At 38.6% G+C, this 22,027-nt stretch overlaps 1 protein-coding gene across 1 annotated transcript in view; it reads right to left on the bottom strand.

Annotated features, from left to right (window-relative positions):
- PRUNE2 (prune homolog 2 with BCH domain) overlaps nt 1–21,351 on the bottom strand; it is a 148,536-nt gene extending 127,185 nt beyond the window's left edge. The window contains exon 1 of the mRNA XM_074812365.1: nt 21,216–21,351. Coding sequence (XP_074668466.1) covers nt 21,216–21,251 — 36 coding nt within the window. The 5' untranslated portion in view covers nt 21,252–21,351. The remainder of the gene's footprint in view (nt 1–21,215) is intronic.
- Nucleotides 21,352–22,027: the final 676 nt, after the last annotated feature.

The following is a 22,027-nucleotide window of genomic DNA, read 5'->3' as shown; positions in this document are numbered from 1 at the left end:
ACCTTCACACACATTGAGATGACTGAGATCTTCTCAGTCAATCATGTTCTCTCTTGGATTGGCCATCTTCTGCCAGCAGAATCAGTGCAAAAAGGTAGTGCTGATGTCTCCAAAGTCAGACACATGAGATTTAAGGGCTAATCCTGCATTCCATTTCATCAGCTAACTCTAGTGCATTTCTTCAGAAATCAATAATCTTCAACATATCATGTATTTTTCCTTTTCTGCATTCCACGTTCCTATGCACATTCCTCTTGTGATGGCAAGCAGCATCCACAGACCTTTCCAAATTGCTCTCAGCTGACAAAGTATGTTTCAGCATAAACATTATCCAAAACCTTTTCTGAAACAGACTTCCCCATCTATCCTTGAAGCATTAAGTCATTCAAACATATTTCCTTGTTACCATTTGGCTCACTGCAGATTTTTCCTGTGTTTTAAGCACACTATTGACTGCATTAAATAACCTCATAATCACATTTAAAGGCTTAGTGATCTAGTGCCATCAATGTACTAAAATATACGATAACAAATGCAGTCAGCATTTTCCATACCATATGCTTGTAAATGTTATTCTGCAGGGAACCAATTAAAACTATGGAAAATTTGGAACACAGGCATATGGAACAAAACAAAGCAACTTATCTTGTCACCATGGTGCTTGCTCAGTACATCGATTAGGGAATGGTGATATTATAGGACAAACAAATGCCACTTTAATTAAAGTGTGCTGAAAGGCAATATACAGTAACAATCTAAACCATTCATTTTTGCTGTGCTGATGCTATTTTTCCTTCTAATGAGATAGAACAGGTAAAATACACTCCTGTAAAAACAAAAAAGTCCACAAATATTCCTGTTTAAAGAAATGCAACACCAACCCTAATTTATTGAAAAGTTTCCTTTTTTAACATTCAATGACAAAAGGGTAGGAAACTGAGAGAGTGTTTGGGTTTCAGGGAAAATGTTTAAAATACTGCTAAGGATATAACATGTTTCAGTGAAAATATAAGTTTGAGCAGGGACTTACTCCTTAAATGTCTTTCCACAAAAACGTAGTGCATCAGAGAAAATACTGCATCTAATCCTTGTATTTGTCCAGTGCAATTGAAAATGGAAAAATAGTAAAAACTGGAAGAAATAACAATCACTTTGAAAAATATCCTCCAGAGGAAGTAAAAAGTTATCACAAGGTGGAATCATGACTACCTGCTATGCCTGGAGCAAGCTGGGAAAGATCTACAGGAGGGTATATGCTCAAATCTGCATTTCCCATTCCTTCTTGCACTTCACATTTCAGCACTGCAATAGTTAAAGTCACACAGAGCATGCAAGACAGTGCCCATTACAAAGATTCCCCAAAAAAGTAAGAACCTAGAGATTACATATTCTGGGTAAGACTCCTGTCTTATTAGTCTTTTATAGTGCCAATGACACCTTGAACTGACATACAGATGACAATACTGCAAACAGTATTTATGGTGATGATTTATTATTGCTCCTCTGAATCACAGCTCCATTTCACATTATTTTGTGTTGATGTAGAACATATGTGTACCTGAGCCATGTTTTAAATTTAACACACTGGGTCAACTGATACAGGAAAAAAAAAGGAACAAATCACGTTAATTCTACCTGCCATCACAGTAATGTTCCAGCACAGTCAAGATCTGTCAAGCACCACAAAACAATAAACACATCTTTCTCATATAGAGCTATAGGCAGATTGTCACTGTAGTTACCAAAAAAACCTCACCTTGAACAGAGGTGAGAGTTTCTGTAATGATAAATAGCCGATTGATAGCACAGACAGACTTCATCTGGCACAGCAGTTCAATTTCAACTCATAAAAAATATGTTATATAGAGAAGAACTATAGAAATAGAGTATACAGAATTAAAAATGATCTTCATGGTGAGCATATCAACTATTGCTTTTACAAGTATGGAAAATAATTGACAAATATAATTTAAAGTGTAATTACAAAGTAACTTGAAGCACTGTTTATATTATAAAGCTATAAAACAATTTCTTTAAAGATATGTTATGCCACTCATTGCTGTTAAAAAATTTGGTAAGCATTAACAGAATATGAGAACAAGGAACGCACCTAGAAGAAGGGTTTTTTGTTTAAGGTTTGGCTCAAGTTCATCCATTTTGCTTAAGGTTTTCACAATGTATTATTTCAAATTTTATTAAGCAGGAGGAAATAGTAGATATAAATTGAAAAAATCATGTATGAAGAGACACTAATGTCTGATTAAGTAAAACACCCTCTTCAATGATAGTTTTGCTGAATCCTCTCAGTTAACACCAAAATGGGCAATTCATCATCCCTGGCAAATCTGCTGCCCTAACTAATCAAAAAGACGGCAAATATTTTGGGAAAAAATACAGTAATGACAAACAAAATAAATTACATTAATATTTCAGCTTTACTTATCAATTGACAGACCAACAATATCTTCTAGTTTTATATTTGACACACAATGATGTATTTTTAATCTATGGAAAACACTGATAACTCTGACCTCTCCCACATAGAGACTTGATTGATTTTCCTCAACAGTCAAGCTCTTGGTTTTCAATTGAGGAACAGCAGCACCCATTGACTTCTGTGTCTGCTGTAGCTAAGAACAAAGGGTCCAAAGGTAAGGAGAGAGACCTAAGCTACCAAAGAACAATCTGCTTCCTCTCAGGCTAACACGTTACTTCCACCAAATCACGGAGCTCTAAACTCACTTAAAGTGATTCTGAAGGTAAAAACATGCAAGAACACAACATCCCTCCTAGGGGACCTCTTGCACAGACAGAAGTCCTTAAACCTCTGGGAGTGGGGGGGAAAAACGCCAATCAACCGACAACACAAAACACACCAAAAAACCCCAAACTTAAGTACATAAAAGGGACCTACGCAAGCCAAAATATCTGATGCACAAGACTGATCGCAGCAGCCAGACCCACACCTGCCTACTGCTAAAGTCTGAGAACACTGGTACGGCATTTAGAACTTGCTTGTAATTAAACCCTACCTCAGTGACCAGCAACACAACATACTCATCAGAAGGACAATTCCTGTGTTTCCTTCTATGAGAATGCTGCAACACATGAACTAAAATTCCTCTGTATTTGCAAGGTGTTCAAGGTGTTAAAAAGAGTGATCTATCACCCTTGGAGATACTGACAAGCATCCAGTTCAACACTTGTCAGAACAGGAACAATGGTAACTTTAGAAACTGGTGATGATTTCATGGATTTGCAGTGTAAGGTCACTCCCTGTTCTCAATCTGACATTTCTTTAGCTTATTATTTCTGTTTAGTTAATTGCATAAATCTCAGCAGGTCAGAGGACCATTACACAGCATTTTATGTAATATAAGCATTCTGCACTGAAAGAACAAGAGAAATAATTATGCGTAGCTTGCTTTCCCTTATACAGAAGCATGTGCTGGCCTTGTATTGCTGTTGAAAGGATATCTGTTCAGCATTAATGGAATTAGGAAAGTCTGTTAAAAATAAATACGGCATAATTATTTTCTTTCTTTTACCAGCTAAGTAGAACAATATTTTTTCTCAGGATCAGAGAGAATAAGGTATAACGTCAACATATTTATATGTGGTCGTATTTGAACATTTTAATCTCTGTCTCTAAATGGAGTTCATATGTATAAATACCAACAATTACTTGCCATTCCTGAATAAAAAAAGCACATCAGGTCTTAAAAGAACGTACTGACTTAAAAGAAATTTGAGATATTCCACTTACATGATTTTTCAAACAGATTTGTAAACCCTTTAAATTTATACAAGGACCAACCTGCAGAGGCTTTGTGATTTGAGGCATCTATTACAGGCACAGCAATGTATGAGAAGCAAATTTTGAGACTGAGGTCTACTTTTAAAAATAGACTGTTGTGGCTATCAGAGAAGATTCATGTCCACTTGCTGAAGTCACATGAATATTGCATCCCCATGATTTTAAAACCAGCCTTACAAATACACTGTAATGATTTCCACCAATTTGGGAAACCAGGATACTAATAATTATGGTAGTTAGTGTCACAGTTGGTATCCAAATAAAAAGTTTAATTTGTATTTAAATTTTTTCTTTAAAAACAGCATATAAGATATACAGATAGCAACATACAAACACATTTTAAAAGCATGACATAAAATACCTGTTTTCTTAGAAAAGTATATTGCGAAGCATTTGGGCTGTACAACATGTTTAAGGTAACATTAGCAAGAAAAATTGCAGTTTTTACTCTGCTGTCATTCAGCCTGTGAAATCAATTAATGTGATACAAATTTATGACTGTCTTTAACAAGAAGAAACTCAAGATGCCATTTAAAAATTAACAACACCGGCAAAGTTTTTAACACAGTTAAATGAAATTTACACCTAACTGCTCCTCAAGAATGGAATTCTCAGGAACACTTCAGCAAAAAAACAACATTCACAGAATGTAGAAAGTATTTAAATGACAAAATCTCTTAATTAACATATAACTCCTCAGAAAAAATTACAATCAGATTTAGAAGTCTGAATACTTTGCAAGTAGTAGAACACAGAAGACATATCATTGCTGCCTAAGCACTTCCTTCACCTGTCATGGCTAGATGATACCACTAACATGGCAGTACCCAAATATTAAACTAGCAGATACTTTGCATAAACATTCTGAAACACAAAGAGGGAAAAAAAGAAAAAAAGGCAACACACTTCAGAAATTCTGTCCAAAGCAAACATAGCAATATGGTACTGTTCCCATGCACAAAAGTGCCTTTTTTAACGAACATTATGTAAGTGCAACTGATTCTCCAAATACCACAGATCTGAGGTTAATAACAATTACAGCTCAAATGGAACTTCAGATTAAAGCTGCAGAAAGAGCACGAACATTAGCATCTTTCTGGAACAGTATTAGTATGTTACTCCTATTTCCTCCAAAATATGTTTGGTATTGCCAGAGTGCTGAGCTGTGCTAGTGCTACTTACTCGGTATGTCATTACTGACCTCAGTAAAGATACTTTGCCCTTTCTTCAAACTTTACTGTACAATTTAGCCAAGTTCCCATCTCCAAATTACCAAAAGTATTGACTTAATTTTTCACTTTTAAATGTCTTTCACTATTTTAAAATATTCCTACCTTTTATGTTTTGAGGATTTACAGATTTCTGTGAAGAAAATAAACTAAATTCAAACGTCTGTGATGGGATGAGGTTACAGTAACCTTCATGGAGGACAGTTTTATTTTACCATCAAAAGGTAAGACTCTTAAATTACAGATACAGAAGTGCCCAAAGGTATGAACTTTGGATACTTTACATGTTGAGTGTATGCGTGTACATATTCATGCTGGCTGTGTTCGGTACTGCAGAGTATCTGCATATCCTCCTATTCAATAACCTGGAATATAAGAGAACTACTTCTACTGCTTAGGAATTAATGGTCCACATGGAAATTGTGTACAGAGAGTGATCCTGTTTCCCATCCCCTCCTCAAAGACTGTATGATCAGTCCCTTGCATGTTAGCTCCAGTTCTTCTCACTACCAGCACTGCAGATCCAGAACTAATTACACCCAACTCCATTTCCACTCTTCCACAGGTTTCCTGATACAGCAGCTATACAGGCCTGAGGACAGGGACAAAAAAGGTATCACATCTGACTTACTGAGCACATTTACCTTATGGACTATCATTAGCTAAAAAGAACTGCACCGATATTCTGTGTCTTCCTTCTTCTCCCCCCTGACAGCAAGACCGAATCAAGGACTTGGGACTAATCTCTGTAATTAAAGAGTAGATGATAAAGAGCTGAAATCAGATTTGTTGATTCTTTCCTCCAGGGACACTTCAAAAGGCACACTTACAAAAGAAGTGTTTTAAGAGATAGAGACTAGACAGCTTTAATATTAGGTGCTAGATGACAGACCACCCTGTCAAAGATAGAAATAACATTGTGGCTCATCATGGGCTTCTTCAGAATGAACAGAAAAACCCTTCTTCTCATGGACCATTCAGCAGCAGAAGCTACGAGCACCGAATAGGAGAGGGAGGGGAAAATCCATCTCTCTGTGACAGGAAACACCCCACTATTTCCAACTTACATTTGGTTCCCCTGATTTACACTGCTCTCTGGCCTCCCAGTACAACTATCAAATCTATATAGGTGTTTTTATAAGGACTTGCCAGGAAAAAGACCTAGTTACTAAAGCTCAGTGGGTTTGAGCTATTTTAAACTTTATGCATGTTGATTTATGTTAATTAAATGCCCTCAGAAACATTTGCAATTATGTAAAGCTGGGCCCCTGAAATTAATATTTTTCTAACAATAGTAACTAAAAAACTGCAAACAGAGAATGTAAGCATAGGGAAAGGAGGAAGTTTTCAAGACTCAAGTCAAGTTTACTTAGATTCTTGACAAAACCAGGAACCAAATGGGACACTTCTGTATTCAATAAATAATACCTCTCATATTATCACTCTAATTCCCACTTTTTTTACTTTTGGGGGTTTTTGTTGTTGTTGTTGGGGTTTTTTTTTGTGATTTTCACTCCTTGGCCTTGACCCTGTCTCACTCTCCAATCATTTCAAATAAAGTTCCATGATTTCCATCAAGCTATTCCTAACTTAAAAGTGTCAGACATAATTTGGTTCAAAATAGTACTCAGTGTTAATGCACAGGGATAGAATAGGGCTTGCAAGTACCCAAGTATTCTATAAAGAAAGTGCAAAAAAATTCCTTTGTCCTGCCTATTATCTATTCTTACACACTTTTGGTTATTCTTCTGATTACTGCAGTGCTTTTTAACTCTCAGTGCACACAATATGCTCTTCTGTCTATCACCTATCAATCTAACTCACATCAAATTATCACAAAAATGGGTTACTTTCTAAACATTCAGAAATGTGTTAAGGGGTCCTCAAAACAAATACAACAGCTTGCTACTCTTCAAAAAAAAAAAAGGCATATTTTAATTATAAAGCATGCCACTCCTTAGCTTCTCTGGACTGTCATAGATGAATAGCCTATTGTGTGGGCTAAACCTCTTTAACTTGAAGATAAATTATCTTTCAGCTGTAGCTGTGTACAGTGTCAGTGACATCCAGTCACCTGTTCTGTTTACTGCAGCTGTGGATTCTGCTGGGATCTCTGGAGGATGGAGCTTAGCCTCTCCTGTTAAAAATGACAGTCAGTTGATTTGAAATGCTTTCTCAAGACCTCGGATGCTCTGAATATATCTGTTAATGACATACTTATTAATATACAGCCTTGAAAATACACATAAGAGCATGTCAAATTATGACTACGTGGAAGAACAGATCTATTTTAGATTTTGTAGAAAAGCCTCCAAAAATTTTTTTACTATATTTCTTTTAGTTTCAAAGGAAGAATTAAAAGCTCTTCATATTTCATAGAATCATACAATATCTCTCAAGTTTGAAGGGACCCATAAGGATCATCAAGTCCAATTTCCTGTTCCTCACAGGACTACCTAAAACTAAACCATATGACTAAGAGCATTGTCCAGACATTCCTTGAACTCTGACAGGCTTGGTTCTGTGATCGCTTCCCTGGGGAACCTGTTCCAGTGACTGACCACACTCTCAATGAAGAACCTTCTCTTAATGTCCAATCTGAACTTCCCCTGAAGAACCTTCTCCTAATGTCCAATCTGAACATCCCTTGACACAGTTTCATTCCACTTCCTCGTGTCCTATTGCTGGCCACCAGAGAGAGGAGATCAGCACCTCCTCCTCTGCTGCCCCCCCCTTGAGGAAGTTGTAGACTGTGATGAGGTCAGTCCTCAGCCTTTTCTTCTCCAAGCTGAGCAGGTCAAGTGACCTCAGCTGCTCCTTGGAAGTCTTGTCCTCGAGGCCTTTAAATTTTTCCTTCAAATCAAAGTGAAAATAGAGCATTAAGAGTAACTCATTCCTTGAAGAGTTTTTGTCAGAAAGGCAAGAGCTATAGCATACTATAGAGGCATAAGGAAACTCTAGTTTCCCTTTCTTTAGAGGTGTAAATTTACCTAAGAGGACACTATTTCTAATACCTATGAAAGACACCAACCAGACCAGCCTAATTCAGTAAGGCCTCCATCCCTGCAACCTCAGGAATTTTCCTGCACATCTCAACAATTCGTAAGAACCTCCCTAGAGATGAGTGGGAAATACAACACACTGCACCCCCTTGCATCACCAGAGCTTGACACCAGTTATTCTTGATGGAAGATGCACTACAGCATGCATATGACTGCACATACATGCACGCACACGCACAAAACACAGACATCATGGTTGGGTTTAGGCATTTAAGGCAGAGAACTCTGCCCAAAGGCTCCCTAGGCTATTAACCCACTTGCAGAGAGAGAAGGTTTGAGTTTCCCTCTGTGCGTGCAAGTGACAAGAGAGCGTGAGCACATGAGCAAGTGAACTAGATGAAAGTGTATTTTAATAATGAAGGCTAATTGAAAACTGGTAAGGCTGGGATGTCAGATTAGAAAACCACATCCAGTGTTTACACCTTCCTTCCAGTTTCCTCTATCTTGGCTTCTTTCGTTTTGCTAACATATATGCTCTCCACCTAAAGGATCTATATAGTCACTCTGGAAACTGGAAGGAAGGTGTCACTCTGGAAACATTAAAATCCAAACCTATACTTTAAAGTGAATCCCATGTTCTCACAATGCAATAAATCTGTAACAGACATTTTCATGCGTCAGAGAGATTTTCTTACCTTATAATGCCTGGACTGCAGTCTATTACATCACTTTTTAAGCTTTCAAATTGGACAGAACATGTCAGATTACTACTCCAGCTGTAACTTTTCCTGTTACGCCACAGGGCTGCTGCCTCAGCTCAAAACAATGCTATGAAATACTGCTAAGTTTTTCCTGTTTTCTGCCATAAGCCTAGCACTTCTTAAGCAGAATTTCTTGTCTCTCGATTACCCATAAACTCAATTTGTATAAGCACTTCTGATTTATGGAACCAAAGAGTAGATACTGCTCTTACAGGCTGATGTTAATTCACTATCAGTAATTATTATCTGGTTGGAAGAGAAGCAGCTAGATTTTAATCACTACGTAATATGGCAACTAACTAGGTTGCTTTTTCTACATCATCATCAAACAGCACCAATCTAAGCTCTGAAAAATGGAAATGTGCAAAGAATGAAAATTAAAATCTAACTAGCTTAAAAGGTAAGTGATTAAGCACTCAGTTAACAATGGAGGATATATGTAATTAAGCAGGGCTAGAAAGATTCAGAATGTCATTTCACATCTTGTTTAGCACCCTTGCTTATTTTCCAGTGCAGCAAAATGCAAAGAGAAATAAAACCTCAGAGGCAGTCAGGACGAACTGTCTGGTTCTCTAGTGTGTTGTAAGATAGAACAGAAAATGGCAGTTCATAAACAATCATATGTCAAAAGGCTAATTTATCCTAAACATTGTAAGACACCCAAAAGAACCAATCTGTATCTCATGGTTTGGCACAGAAGAAAAAGACAAACTGCAATATTACAAGCACTTGTGGAGAACTGCAAAGTACTTTACCTACAGTGTGCTGAAACCGTTGAAATTTACTGAGACACTATACTAGTTTCACATACACATTTGGTATGTATGCCCCCCTACCTAAAAGTCACATGGCAGCATCATGGCTCTGACTATGGAATATCCTACTGGCAGGAAAGGAGAAAGAGCAGAGAGAAAACAGGAAAAACAAAAAAAAAATTAAATATATAAATAAAGATCTCATTCCTTTCCCCTCTTTGGAAGCTACAAAGTTGAGGAGAAAAGGAAGCAAGAAGGTAAGTTGACCCGATTATTGCTGTCTGCATTAAAAGAGATCATTTTTACATTTAGTGTTCCATTTTAGCACACTGAAACCAGTCTCTTCTGTCTTTCTCAGTATAAACATAAATTAATGTTACCAGAACTGGCATTACTCTGTATTTTCACCACTGTAACACAGAGCAGAACTTGAATTCCCAATCTATATAAAAAAGTTGCAAGGCATTTGACAGCAAGAAAATCTCAAATATGTTCTACAAGATGGTTGGAGAAAAAAAAAATAGAAATCCTGGGAAGTTTTCTCAAGCAATGGTTTCTGCCACCATAGACAATTTGGCAAAGAGACACATTAAAATTATTTTATATGGGGACAGATATGGAATACAGAAATGGCATATAAACTGTTTCCACAACAAGTGAGCCATATACTTTAAATTGCTCTATTTCCAAGAAACAAGACCTCAGTATTTTCAGTCAAGCAGACTTCGTAGTCTTCATACTTACTTAAATTTAACTAAAAATATTGTGTAGATCAGTTCATTTTCTCTATCAACTGTAACTTGTGTTTTATTTAGAATCTGTAAATAAATCATCTTTTCAGACCATGAGATTGTAACTGGTCTGATTCTCACACAGTATGGGATTTTAAGCAGTTTAAGTTAATGGCTGTTTAGGTTTGATTTCATCGGTTGTTTCTTTAAATGAAGGCTCAACACTCTGATACTGAGACAGGCTCATACCAAGAACTATTGCTCAAACTGCAAAACAAGTCAACCAAAAGACTTCAGACCCAGCCCTAGAAATCCCTCTTCCACGGTGCAAAAGCTGCCAGTTGAAAACTGTGCAATGATTTTGAGAGGTGAACAAATAGCTGCTAAGATTAGACCTTAACTCATTTTCCTATGTGATCTAAACCAGGATATGAGTCCATGTCTCTGGAGATGAAAGACTAGAACTCCAATCTGAACCACTCTCTCATCCCTGGAATGAATGCTCTAATGCAAAGTTACGCCACCCTTCCAAAGAATAAATGAACTGCCTTTGCCTTCCTCAGACTGCTAATGCTGAAGTTCTAGTGTGCATCAAATTCTCAAGGAAAAGAAAAAAATTCCACACTGTAGCATGGAAGTCTTTTTATATGAGTTTATGTAGCTAGCCTCTCAGAATATGCAGAAAGTAAAGAATTGTACAAAGCCATCCCACACCTCTCCCTCTCATATACAAAACAACTTCTATGTAAAAAATAGCCAAGATGCATCATTTTAAAGCTGGCTGCAGCAACTGCATAGTTTATCTATCATTAGCTTCTACAGTTGCAGCATATCACGCAGCATATCACAAAGAGAAACGCACACCATTTCCCTTAGGGTGGCAGAGAGGAAGTATATAATCTCTTACCACAGACTATGCCTTAGTGATACGATTCAGCCTATTAACCCCTCACAAACTGAACCGGTAATTAATTTTGAAGAAAAAAAATATTGAGGTAAACTTGAATTACAGTATGTTTGCCAGTGAAAAAACTACCACAGCTACTATCTCAACTAAGTCAAGTGAAAGAACAGCTAAGTCCATCTTTTCAAAATGGGAAATTTTGTATGTTTTCTGCACTAAAGTTATTTCAATTGATTGGGTAATTTCTATTTTTATGTTTGCTGAATTAAAAGACCAAAACCTCAATGCAACACAGAAACAAATACAAAAACAGAGAGAGAGGCCATAAGTGAAACAGTGGTTTTAAATTCATATCTGGTCTTTTAACTTGATAAGGCTATCCACTTCAGACATGTGTAAAATACATACAGGAACCTGGCAGGCTAACCTATCCAAGATTTCCTATTGACCTAAACCTCTTAAATGCACAATAAATAGATACATTACGTAAAGCCACTTGCTCTTCTGAGTAATGTGAATGCTCAGGATACAATTTAGAACAGATTTATTTGTAAGAAAGCTAGGTAAACATAAATGAAACTTCTATGGACTGCATACATGCATTGTCAAAAATTAGTAGTATACTTTTCCAGCAAGTTAACCTATCACTGCACTCCATCTGACTCAGCTGTAATCCAGCCAGGACTGCAAATGACTTTGAGTGTTAATATCTTTGTTAAGTGAAAGAAAGGTTGCTGAATCAGTCAACTTATCACTTGCCAACTGTCTATATTTAGGAGAGACTGTCCCTCCAAGTGTTTAGAAGTTTACCATTATCACTGCTTCACAAAGAGCCAAATGGAGCAATCCTGTTTCTCATTAAAAAAAAAAAAAAGCAAAATCAAAAGAAAACTTCCTTTCTTTCCTCCTATCCCACTGACTGCAGAACAGCATAGAAGGTTCACCAAACAGAATATGCTTTTGTCAGCACACCAGCCAGACTCTGTGTCTCCATTTACTTATAAAAGCATGGCAGTATCTGAAAAAACAATTCAGAGGTTTCTTCCTCCCTACCAACTCATCTTTACTCAGGATTTTTTAATCACTATGGTGCAAGAGTAAGAAAGTATTTATTAAGTAAAACAATTCTTATGCTCTGTATTACAATGTAGCATAATAAGATTAACCATCAGGAAAAAGGTCACTTCAGCATGATGGTCTCAATTAAAGGCTAATTCAGCAGCTAACTTGGTTAGTTAGTGTCAGGCACTGTACACAGACCCACTTCCACACAGTACACTAAACCAGAATCAAAGCTGTATCAACTATGAAAAGACATAAACACAACTATTGCTATCAAAATACAGTAAGATCAGAATTTCCTAAATAGTAGAAAACAGGTAAATCATGTCAGGTATACTGCAAAATCTCACTGTGCTCTAGACAGAAGTTGACACAAGGAGGCTTCAATTAATAAATTGAGTCTAGAGGGGAATGTACAAAAGCAGGTTATGACTGTGCAAGATGGAACTGGGCCAGTGCGTTAGGTCCAACAGATACAGTAAACAAGGAAAGAGAACTATCTGACATCATCCAGACGTCATCATCATTGTTTCCTGAATTGTTCCTAACCTTTTCACTGTCCGTCCTCTGTCCTTACTGTGCTGCGATCTATTCGTATTTGATTAGAACAAGTGATACCATGCCAGTTGTTAAGAACCTGTCTAACTGTGGCTGGCACAGGGCTCTCTTCTTAGGAGAAAAAGAATATAACAGGAATCTTATCAAGTCATTTAAACTCTGAGCCTGATCTCCCTCAGGACTCCAGGCTGGCAAAAGGTGCTGCTCCAGTTCTGTTCCTTTCACACTAAAATCCAACACTTTCTCTCCACCTTCCTGGCATAATTTCACCATACACTCCAACTCACATGGCTAAAACAGACCTTTTACTGTGCCTCTTGCTTACAGGGACATATGTAACAGATATACAGGGATTAACAAAACTATCCTGCTCATCACTCCAGCCCATAATCTTGCCATCATGTTCTGTTTACACACACACATCCCGCCTATTGCAGTATGAAATGTTTTTTTTTTCCTCATCAACCTCCCCTATCTACCCTCCGAGCTAACACTCTGGTTATCATTACCTGACGGTTTAATAACATAAACGTTACTTGGCTTCAGCAGAGGTAACCTAGCAGCTACCAGAATCATGCTGTAGAAAGCCTTCCCCTAGTCTGTGGCTCTGACCCTGCCATACTGGCTCTGTCCCTACAGGTCTCTCTCCCCTGTCTCTCCTTGCTCCAACACATTAAATGGAATCCCTAAACTACATGTTTAAACCTTTTCAAACCTTCCTCTGCTTCATCTATCATCTCCTATTCAGTAATGAAATGTTAACTTTTATCTCCAGACAGTCAATGGCAGAGGAATGGACAATAATCAGATCTTCTCAATTCCTCCTGTGTTGTCCTATGCTTAAAAGATATCCTTCCAAACCTCCCCATCTTCCTTTCTCTAACTCTTACTCAAAGTTGCCCTTTACAAAAGTGCTAACAAATAGGTTAGGATACATAAATGTTATCACACCTAACTATTACCAACTTACTACTACTTTAGATTTATCTGTTTCCTCCTACATGTTTTCCAACTCACTGTATGGACTTTTTAAGACAGGAATTGAATAGATTTTTATAAAGTATTTGAATAGCATCTAACACAACAGGATCCTGGTCAATATCATGGTACCACACCTAAATAATAGTATGGGTAGTAAATTGATGTATACTGCACTGAAACGTCTTTGGAATTTATTTCTGTGTAGAACAATGAACAAAGTATGTCAGCTATGCATGCACCGATTCAACATCCAAAAAGGTATTCAGGATAGAACTTGGCTTAATCTTGACTAATCTGATGTACTTCACCTCCTCCAATGGAAAATTCACCACGATGTGCTTTATTCTTCCGTTTCCACTCTTCTTTTTTTTTGTGAAAAAGGAGAAAATATCACTGCCCCAGAGACTGATGAAAGGCAAGGTATGGAGGCTATCATTTAAGAATGTTATTTCCATCCTCCAAAACCAAGAAAATCCATAGGGGAAAAGCATTTTTAATTCTCAGTTTCAGCTATGTGTTTGTAGTCTGTATTGCTTTAGTAGAACTGTAAAAGGCCATTAAATCACCCAATATATTTTGTTAAAGTAGTTTTACATATGTTCATCCAATTCAGGTTTTATCTTGGTTTGCTTTTATGGAGGGGCTTCCTCTCCTTCCTCTGGGAGAATGCTCTCCTAGCTAAAAGACCTAATTTTCAGTAAATATTCTCTTGTTATCAAGCCTCTGCTGACCGTTCTGCAATTTCTTATTTATACTTATGTACATGAATGAATGATTCCTTCTTTGCATTGTTTTTAGCATCCCATAGATCCAGACTGCTCTCATGTCTCAGCTCAGCAGTAATTGAATAAGGTTCTAAGTTTAGCTCATTTTTATTTCCTTGGAAGTCAATTCTTTAAATCATTTTGTTATGATTCTCTGAATTCTTCCTCCAGTTAAGAAATATTTTTGGTTATATGGTACCCAAAACAGAAGGAAGCATTCCACTTGAAATTGCATAATGGTGAAAAAGAGACAGTGTAAGTCTACAGGACATAACCATCCGCAATAAAGATGTGTATGTATAAACATACAAAGGTCTATTACTGCCTTACTATGGCATATGAACACTGTATCCCAAAATTGCATTTTTTTAACACTTACATTATCCTAAAAGCACATCTTACTTGCATTACAGTGACACTCCCATCTCCATCTTCCTATTTTCATGCTCTCAGATTTTTCTCCTCATATTGAATGTATATTTGGAATTACTCTTCAACAGAATTTTGCAAAATATTTTTCTTTCACTCATCTCTGTAAGTCCTTTAATATTACTGTATCTGCTCAGTGTGGTTCACACTATTCTTTGTTTAGATATTTATCTCAGAATTACATTAGTCTAATGTTTACTTTTTTTTCCACATTATCAGTGAACCCTGACTCTGAAGTTCCTGCTGCAGAGTACATGGTTTCTTCTGACTGATTTAAGGAACAAAAGGTTAATCAGCTGTAAGACTCTGATTCTGCAACATTTTTAGGTGTATATACAACTTACACATGTGAGTTTTACAGCTGAAGTCAGTATCATTACTCATACTCTTAATTCTGCACATACGGTAAGTGCCCTGCTAAATGGAGTCAAGTCCCCTGTGTGCTGCTGGATTACTGCAAAGATGATACATGAAAGGGTGAGACTTGATTCCTTGTCTTAATGCCTGAAAGCTTTTACACCCCTCTGCTTGGATAAATTCATCAGTTTCTGTGAAAGTAACTTCTGCTTCACTCCTGTAATGTCTTTCACTTTCCATAAAGCCACCACTTTATTCCAGCTAAATCAAATGTTATTTTCAAAGTAACCACCACCTATCATAGAAAACAAAACTCCAAATAGACAAAAAAAGGCAGTATGAATAAACATGTAAGTGACTCAGCTTGTTTTTAAACTGTGGTCACGTAAATCTGCTCAAGTCATGCCATCATCACTAACTGTTCTTTGAACTTCTTTGCCTCAGAAACAAGCACAGAATTCATTTTTCATATCTATCAAAGCAATGCCTTGGAAGCCTTTTCCTAACCCTATTCTCAAGGGCATCTCACTGGTCATGAGTCTGGCCCTCACTTTGGAAAATGTCCAGTCACAGACAGTGCAATTTTTCTGGGCACATCTGTCTGGGGACACAATTCCCCAGTGCATTTTCTCTCAGGTGTAACACTGATCTAGCATTATAGTCTCTTTTCTTACAGCAGCAAGGAATTAAAAGAACTGGAGTTTTAAGGGGTTTGGGGTTTTTTTTCCAAATGCTGTTAACTGCTGAAGATGACACAGCATTTAGAAAGATTATTTCCCCAGCTAATCTGCTATTCTCTGCAGAGGGAGGACCATCTTTCAATTGCTAGTTTGAAGCAGTTTGCTGCAGTATGTGGATATCTCAGAACCATCTGTGCATTAAGCCCTTTCTGGAGCTCATTCTGTCCTCTTTGACTTCCCTGAAGCCAGCATATGAAGCATTAGGCTCTCCATTAAGCACAGACCTAAGGCCAGGGAAAAAGTACTGGCTGGCAGCCATTGTCTCAGCATCCCTCAGGGGGAATTCTGACAATTTTATAATTTTTTTTTTTTTTAAATTCTTACAGCTTCTTTCTTGATAGACTTACTTGATTTAATGTCTCCCAGTCATTCAGCTTCACTGCAGTCTAAAGCACATGCGATTATTTGAAAAATACCAAACATAATGACCTCATGTAGCACGCAGTATTTCACATCAGAGAATTACTAATGAAATAATTCTGAATTTTTACTTCTCTATTTAAATGCCTTTAACATTTTGATAGTCAGTCTGATAATCATTCCGAAGTTACACCACTGAAGCCTTAAACTTCTGATTTCTTTTTCTAATTAAATTATACAAAATTATGTTTTGACGGATCAGTTACTCTTCTCTCACTTAGGGGTTTAGCTGTGCCTGGAAGAGTCTAACCCAAAGAGAGACAGACTGAATTGCCACCAAACATATCAATAACATAATATACTGAGGAAGAGACAGCAAGGTTTGTGAAGTATGACATTTGAATACAGAATCCTTTAAAGTTCTTTGAATAATTCAACAAGCATGCAGAAGACAAGCTAACCAATGCATTGTACTTGGGTCTCCAAATTAAAAGTTTCCTAGAGGCTAGTAAAGAAACTAAATCACCAAAGAAAAAGGGGGTATAGATCCTCTCATGGCATAATAAAGAACTAAAAGTTAGGAAACAAAGGACAGGAACACACAATCAGTTTTCACAATGACGGAAGAGTATCTGTGAAGGATTCTCCACAAAGATATGTGCTGGGATCATGTGCTGTTCTTGATATCCATAAATAATAAATAATATTACTTCCAGTTGGACAGGCAGGTAAGTAATGAGGTGACAAAAGCTGCAGACAGTACCAGATTATTCAGGAGAGTCAAATCTAAAACTGGCTACAAGAGCTGCAGAAAGGACTTGAACTCACTACATGGAGGGACTAGTTAATAAAATAGTAAATGGAAATGAGGGCTGAGAAGTGCAGACTAGGGAAAATGTTAGGAAACAACCCCACCTCCATTTTTTAACCCATATTTAGGTACCATACACAGTCAGATGGGCTTTAAATGGCTATTACTAAGCAGAAAAAACATTATGCATTCATTTTAAATTATACCCTGAAAGCATTAGGAAAATGCTTTCTGACAGTAAAATAGAATAAGAATAGAATAAGTAACAAGAATACCAAGAACTCTTAAGAAAATGGAAAAAAAAAAGAAATGTTGTTATACTACTGTCAAAGTCTTTTAAGCACTCGTGTCTTAAATACGGCAGGCAGTTCTGGGCTCCACAACTTTCAAAGGGTTAATAAAATTTAAAAAATCTTCAGAGAGCAGCCACAAGGATGAGCAAAGTGACAGGACAGTGCTCATGTAAGAAGCAGCAGTAGAAAACCTTAGCTTGGAAATGTTTGGGAGAAGAGAAGAGGAATATGGTAGTACTTAACTAAGCACTACAGAGGAAGTGAACAAAAGATACTCATTCAAGGCATAAGAACTACGGAACACCCAATAAAATTGTCAGGCAGATGGTTTAAAGCAAACAAACAGGGATATTGTCCCACTCATGCAGAGCACATGATAAAGTTGTAAAAGTCACTATCTCAGGGTTTTAGTGGAAGTCAAAGGCAGAAGTTGATTCAAAACAAGCCACAACCTAACCCAAAATATAGCCAAATGTATGAAAGATGGTTCTGGCTGTGGCTAACATAGTAGTTCAGATATACATTTTGACCTAAGCTTTCAACACCTGATCAGCAGACCTGTATATTCTACTGTTTACAATCCTCACTTAGCCAAGACAGAATGTGAGTTTAGAAGGACCTTTGGTCTCGCCTAGTCTCACTTATTCTCACATTATTACTAGACTTAGCAAAAACTGGAGAAAAACCTGCAGGACTGAAACATAAATGTCAAAAAATGTCAGTACAGCATCTCTTATGTTCTGCCATGTTTTGCCTTCTAACATTTTCCCCCTTGGTTTTACATAGATTATACATAACAATTTTAAAAATCAGTACTGAAAATTACTGAGAATGTTCTGTGACATGACAATTCACAAAAGCAAAATTCATTGTTTTTCAAGAAAGAATAATCTAATGAAATCTTTATTATTGATAGATAATATGCAGAGAATTTTCCTCTCTAACAATCAATGAAGGTATACAATACAAGAGTCTCAGAAAACAAAAAATGCAGAAGTCCTTTGTGTGGTATCCTCAAGGCTAGAATTTGCTCCATGTGGAAAAACCAGCCTTGATCAATGTTGTGGCTGGAGCCAGACCCAAATGAATGATGAAGCACTTGCAGTAACAGGTTCTCCTCTAGAGCCTGGAGCAATTGTTCTTCTGAAGCATTATTAAAGAAAATTTTCCTTTACTCCTACTGAGTAGTACTCATGTAGTCAGCGCACTCTAATCAGTTTAACCTAACAAGATGACCTATGATGTGAAATACTAGCACACTGTAAGACTGGCATCATCAGGCCTCTCAGACACAATGGTAGGGCTTTAGTGTCTTCGACAGATATGGCTGCAGTAGCACAGCAACACAGAGCAGCTCATTAGTTCTGAGCCATTCACCTATTTACCCAGGCAGATTTACCTTACATCAGTGGCAAACTAAACACAGCCCCTTCTTTGCCCTCAATTCAGTCAATGGCTACCTTCTATTAGCAGGAAAAGATTCCCCACGAAAGGGTTGACTAAGCAGGAAGGAAAACACATCACCAGCCTTCTGCGTTGAAGAATTAAAATTTTCAATTACTCTGGATTACCTTTTTCAGGCTACTGTGGTACAAAGTAAATTGGCAAATTGAAGTCAACCCGTAAGATTTATAAATCTGTTCTGAGCTGAACACAGTAGTGCTCAGATGCTTCTTTACCAGCCATGCTCAGATGAGACCATACAACAAAACATCACAGTCCGCAAGACACCACTTCTTGCAATGCTCCTCCTGTAGAGGTGATCTGCTCCAAAACATACTTTTTTCTCCCATGAGACAGAAGGTACAAAGAGAAGTGCACGTTTCTTTTGAAAACCCACACTGCAGGAATAAAAAGGGCTACTGTTCAGTTGTTGTGCTTTCTGTTTCATCTACATTAAAGAAATATAATCTATTATCCATGGGCCTCTTCATATTGTAGTTTTCCAGACAATTCCTTTCTGATTATCAGCAGCTATTCAGAAAGATTAATGCAGTGTTTGCTTTTAGTAGTTGCAGCATTTGCTTTTAGTACTAAAATCAAGTTGTTCTTACTGCTTGCCATTTACTAATGGTGCATTATCATAACATAATTAATGTCTATTAAGTAAAACCACCTTTGATGTACTTGCTCAGGAAACTTGTCAAAACCAAATCTCCGGTTCAAATGTGGCAAAATATGAAATGCTGATGTGAAAATATATTAAGTATTTGTAACAGCACTATGCAATATCTTTTAACAGGGCTACCAAAGTTTAGATTGTTTACCTGAAAACATAAGGGAAGCATTTTACCAACTCCTAAAAATACATAATAAAACAACTTAGCTGGCATGTGACCAAGATGACACACCTCATGTTTACCCTTCACATTTACCAACACAGTTAAATATTAAGGGAGTCACAAAGAGATTAATTTTGTCTTCTATTTTGTCAGTCCTCTAAAAAATGCCTTAACTCTTTGATTTCCAACATATGCATGACAACAAAAGATGGTATAACAAACCATTCTCTGCAAATCATTACACATAGAGTGATGGCAATTGGAAAAAGAGGACCTTGGTTTTATGACTGCTCACTCTCCAGAGATTCATAACAGGTCTATGAAACTAAGAAGGCCCTAAGCTTCTAATTATCAACAATGAAGTTTACATTTAGTTATATACAGCAACTCTCCAAATGGTGGGGAGGGGACCCTGCAAGCACATAGGTCCCAAGAGCACAAAAATACAGGGCAAAACTAGCAACCATAGGACTTCTTTTACTAACCCATTATTAGTCTTATTAGTCCTATAATTGAATATATTTCTTGAAGCTGTAACAGCTAGCAGGAGTGCAGGCTACCCGTTAAAGGTAACAACTGTAAAACAGAGTTTTACACAGAAAAATCAACCCTCACAATTGGAAACAAGGTGGCCTAAGTCGATCCCAGTCTTAAAAACAGCCTACTTTTGCACTGCATGTAAGGGGGAAAAAAAAAGCACACACTATTTGGGGCCAGATTATCAGTCACTGTAAACAAATGCACTGCAGTTTCAGCACAACCCTACCAACAGAGTCATCTGAGAACAGGCCCTGTGTATCTGTGATTCCTAACACAGTATTAACTACCTATGGCAGACGAGGCACAATTAGGGGGCTGGTACTTGATCACCTTTGCATATTCCTCAGTAATTTTAAGTCTTGCTTATCCAAACTTATCCCCTACTCCGATTGACATTTGGGCCACAGAAACGTCAGTTTATCAGTGACTTCTGATATAATTTTCCCCCATTCAACTACGCAACTTGATGCATCTGAAAGTCTCTACAAATGCGCCAATACTCCCCAGATGGCACGCTGCCACCCGCCACATGCCTGTCCGATATGGGCCCGTAAGCTGGTAAAGCAGAGCATTTGTTCTGCAGTTCAGCAGTAACCAGGGGGCGGGAAGGTGTGCGAAGGAACTGCACCCCCGAAACACGGCCCAGCCGACGCAGAGGCCACAAGCCCCATCCCCTCCCCGCCGCCCGCCCTGCCGAGCAACGCCGAGGACCAGCGCAACTGACACACTCCGGGAAGTTTTTGGGAGCGCCCGCGGTGATGCGCCCAGGGTCCTGGGGGGGAAGCCGGTGACTGCCGTGACCGGCAAGTCGGGAGAAGTTTTGCACCGCCGTGACTCACCAGCTTGGACTGGGCGCGCTGCAGGAACTCCTCCATGGCGCCAGCCGGCAGGCAGGCAGGCAGGCAGGCAGGCAGGCAGGCAGGACCGCCGCGCTGCGCTGCGCTCCCGCCCGGTCCCCGCGCTGCCTGCAGCGGAGCGCGGCCCCGCCCCGCCCCGCCCCGCCCCGCCGCGCCCGCCGCGGGCGGTGACGTCAGGCCGTGCCGCAAGGGCCGGCGCGGAGTCGCGCGGAGGGGCGCGGAGCCCTGCGGAAGTGGGAGGGGGGGCGTGGGGCAGACAGCCCCCGCCCGGGCAGCGGGGTCACGTGTCCCGCTGGTCTGCGCAGCCTGTCAGACCCATAAAAGCCTTGGTGTGTTTTGTTTCAGTCATGTGTGAGCGAAATAAAGGGCACTCTAAGACCCATCTCAGGGTCTCAAAGCAACAGGTACGAATTGGTGGCTGCTGCGGGTCCTTAGACAGGGATTTCTTAGTTTTCCATTTTACAGATGGCAAAACTCGGCAGCGAAAAGCTCGAGGGCATCAGGGTCAGAGGCAGTGACCGTTTCGGGGTCCCCTTACCACGGTGGCACAAGGTCTGGAGGGAACCCAGCAGACACGGTCCTCTACTTCAGACCTAGGATTCTAACTAGTGCCCACAGTCACATTTCATATATATACAACCGAACAACTCACAAAGGAGCCTCCTAGGATACCATCCACTCCATAGAGAAATAAAGTGAAATGTCAAACAGCTGGAGTTCCTGTCCAGGACTGTAGAAGGGTATGCCATGAGCGTAGAGAAGACCAGGAAATAAACTGCAGGATTCAGACCTTC

Source organism: Strix aluco, chromosome Z, assembly GCF_031877795.1.
Source record: "Strix aluco isolate bStrAlu1 chromosome Z, bStrAlu1.hap1, whole genome shotgun sequence".
Lineage (NCBI taxonomy): Eukaryota > Metazoa > Chordata > Aves > Strigiformes > Strigidae > Strix > Strix aluco.
The sequence above is the reverse complement of the archived record's forward strand: the minus strand, read 5'-3'. Positions and strand labels throughout refer to the sequence as shown.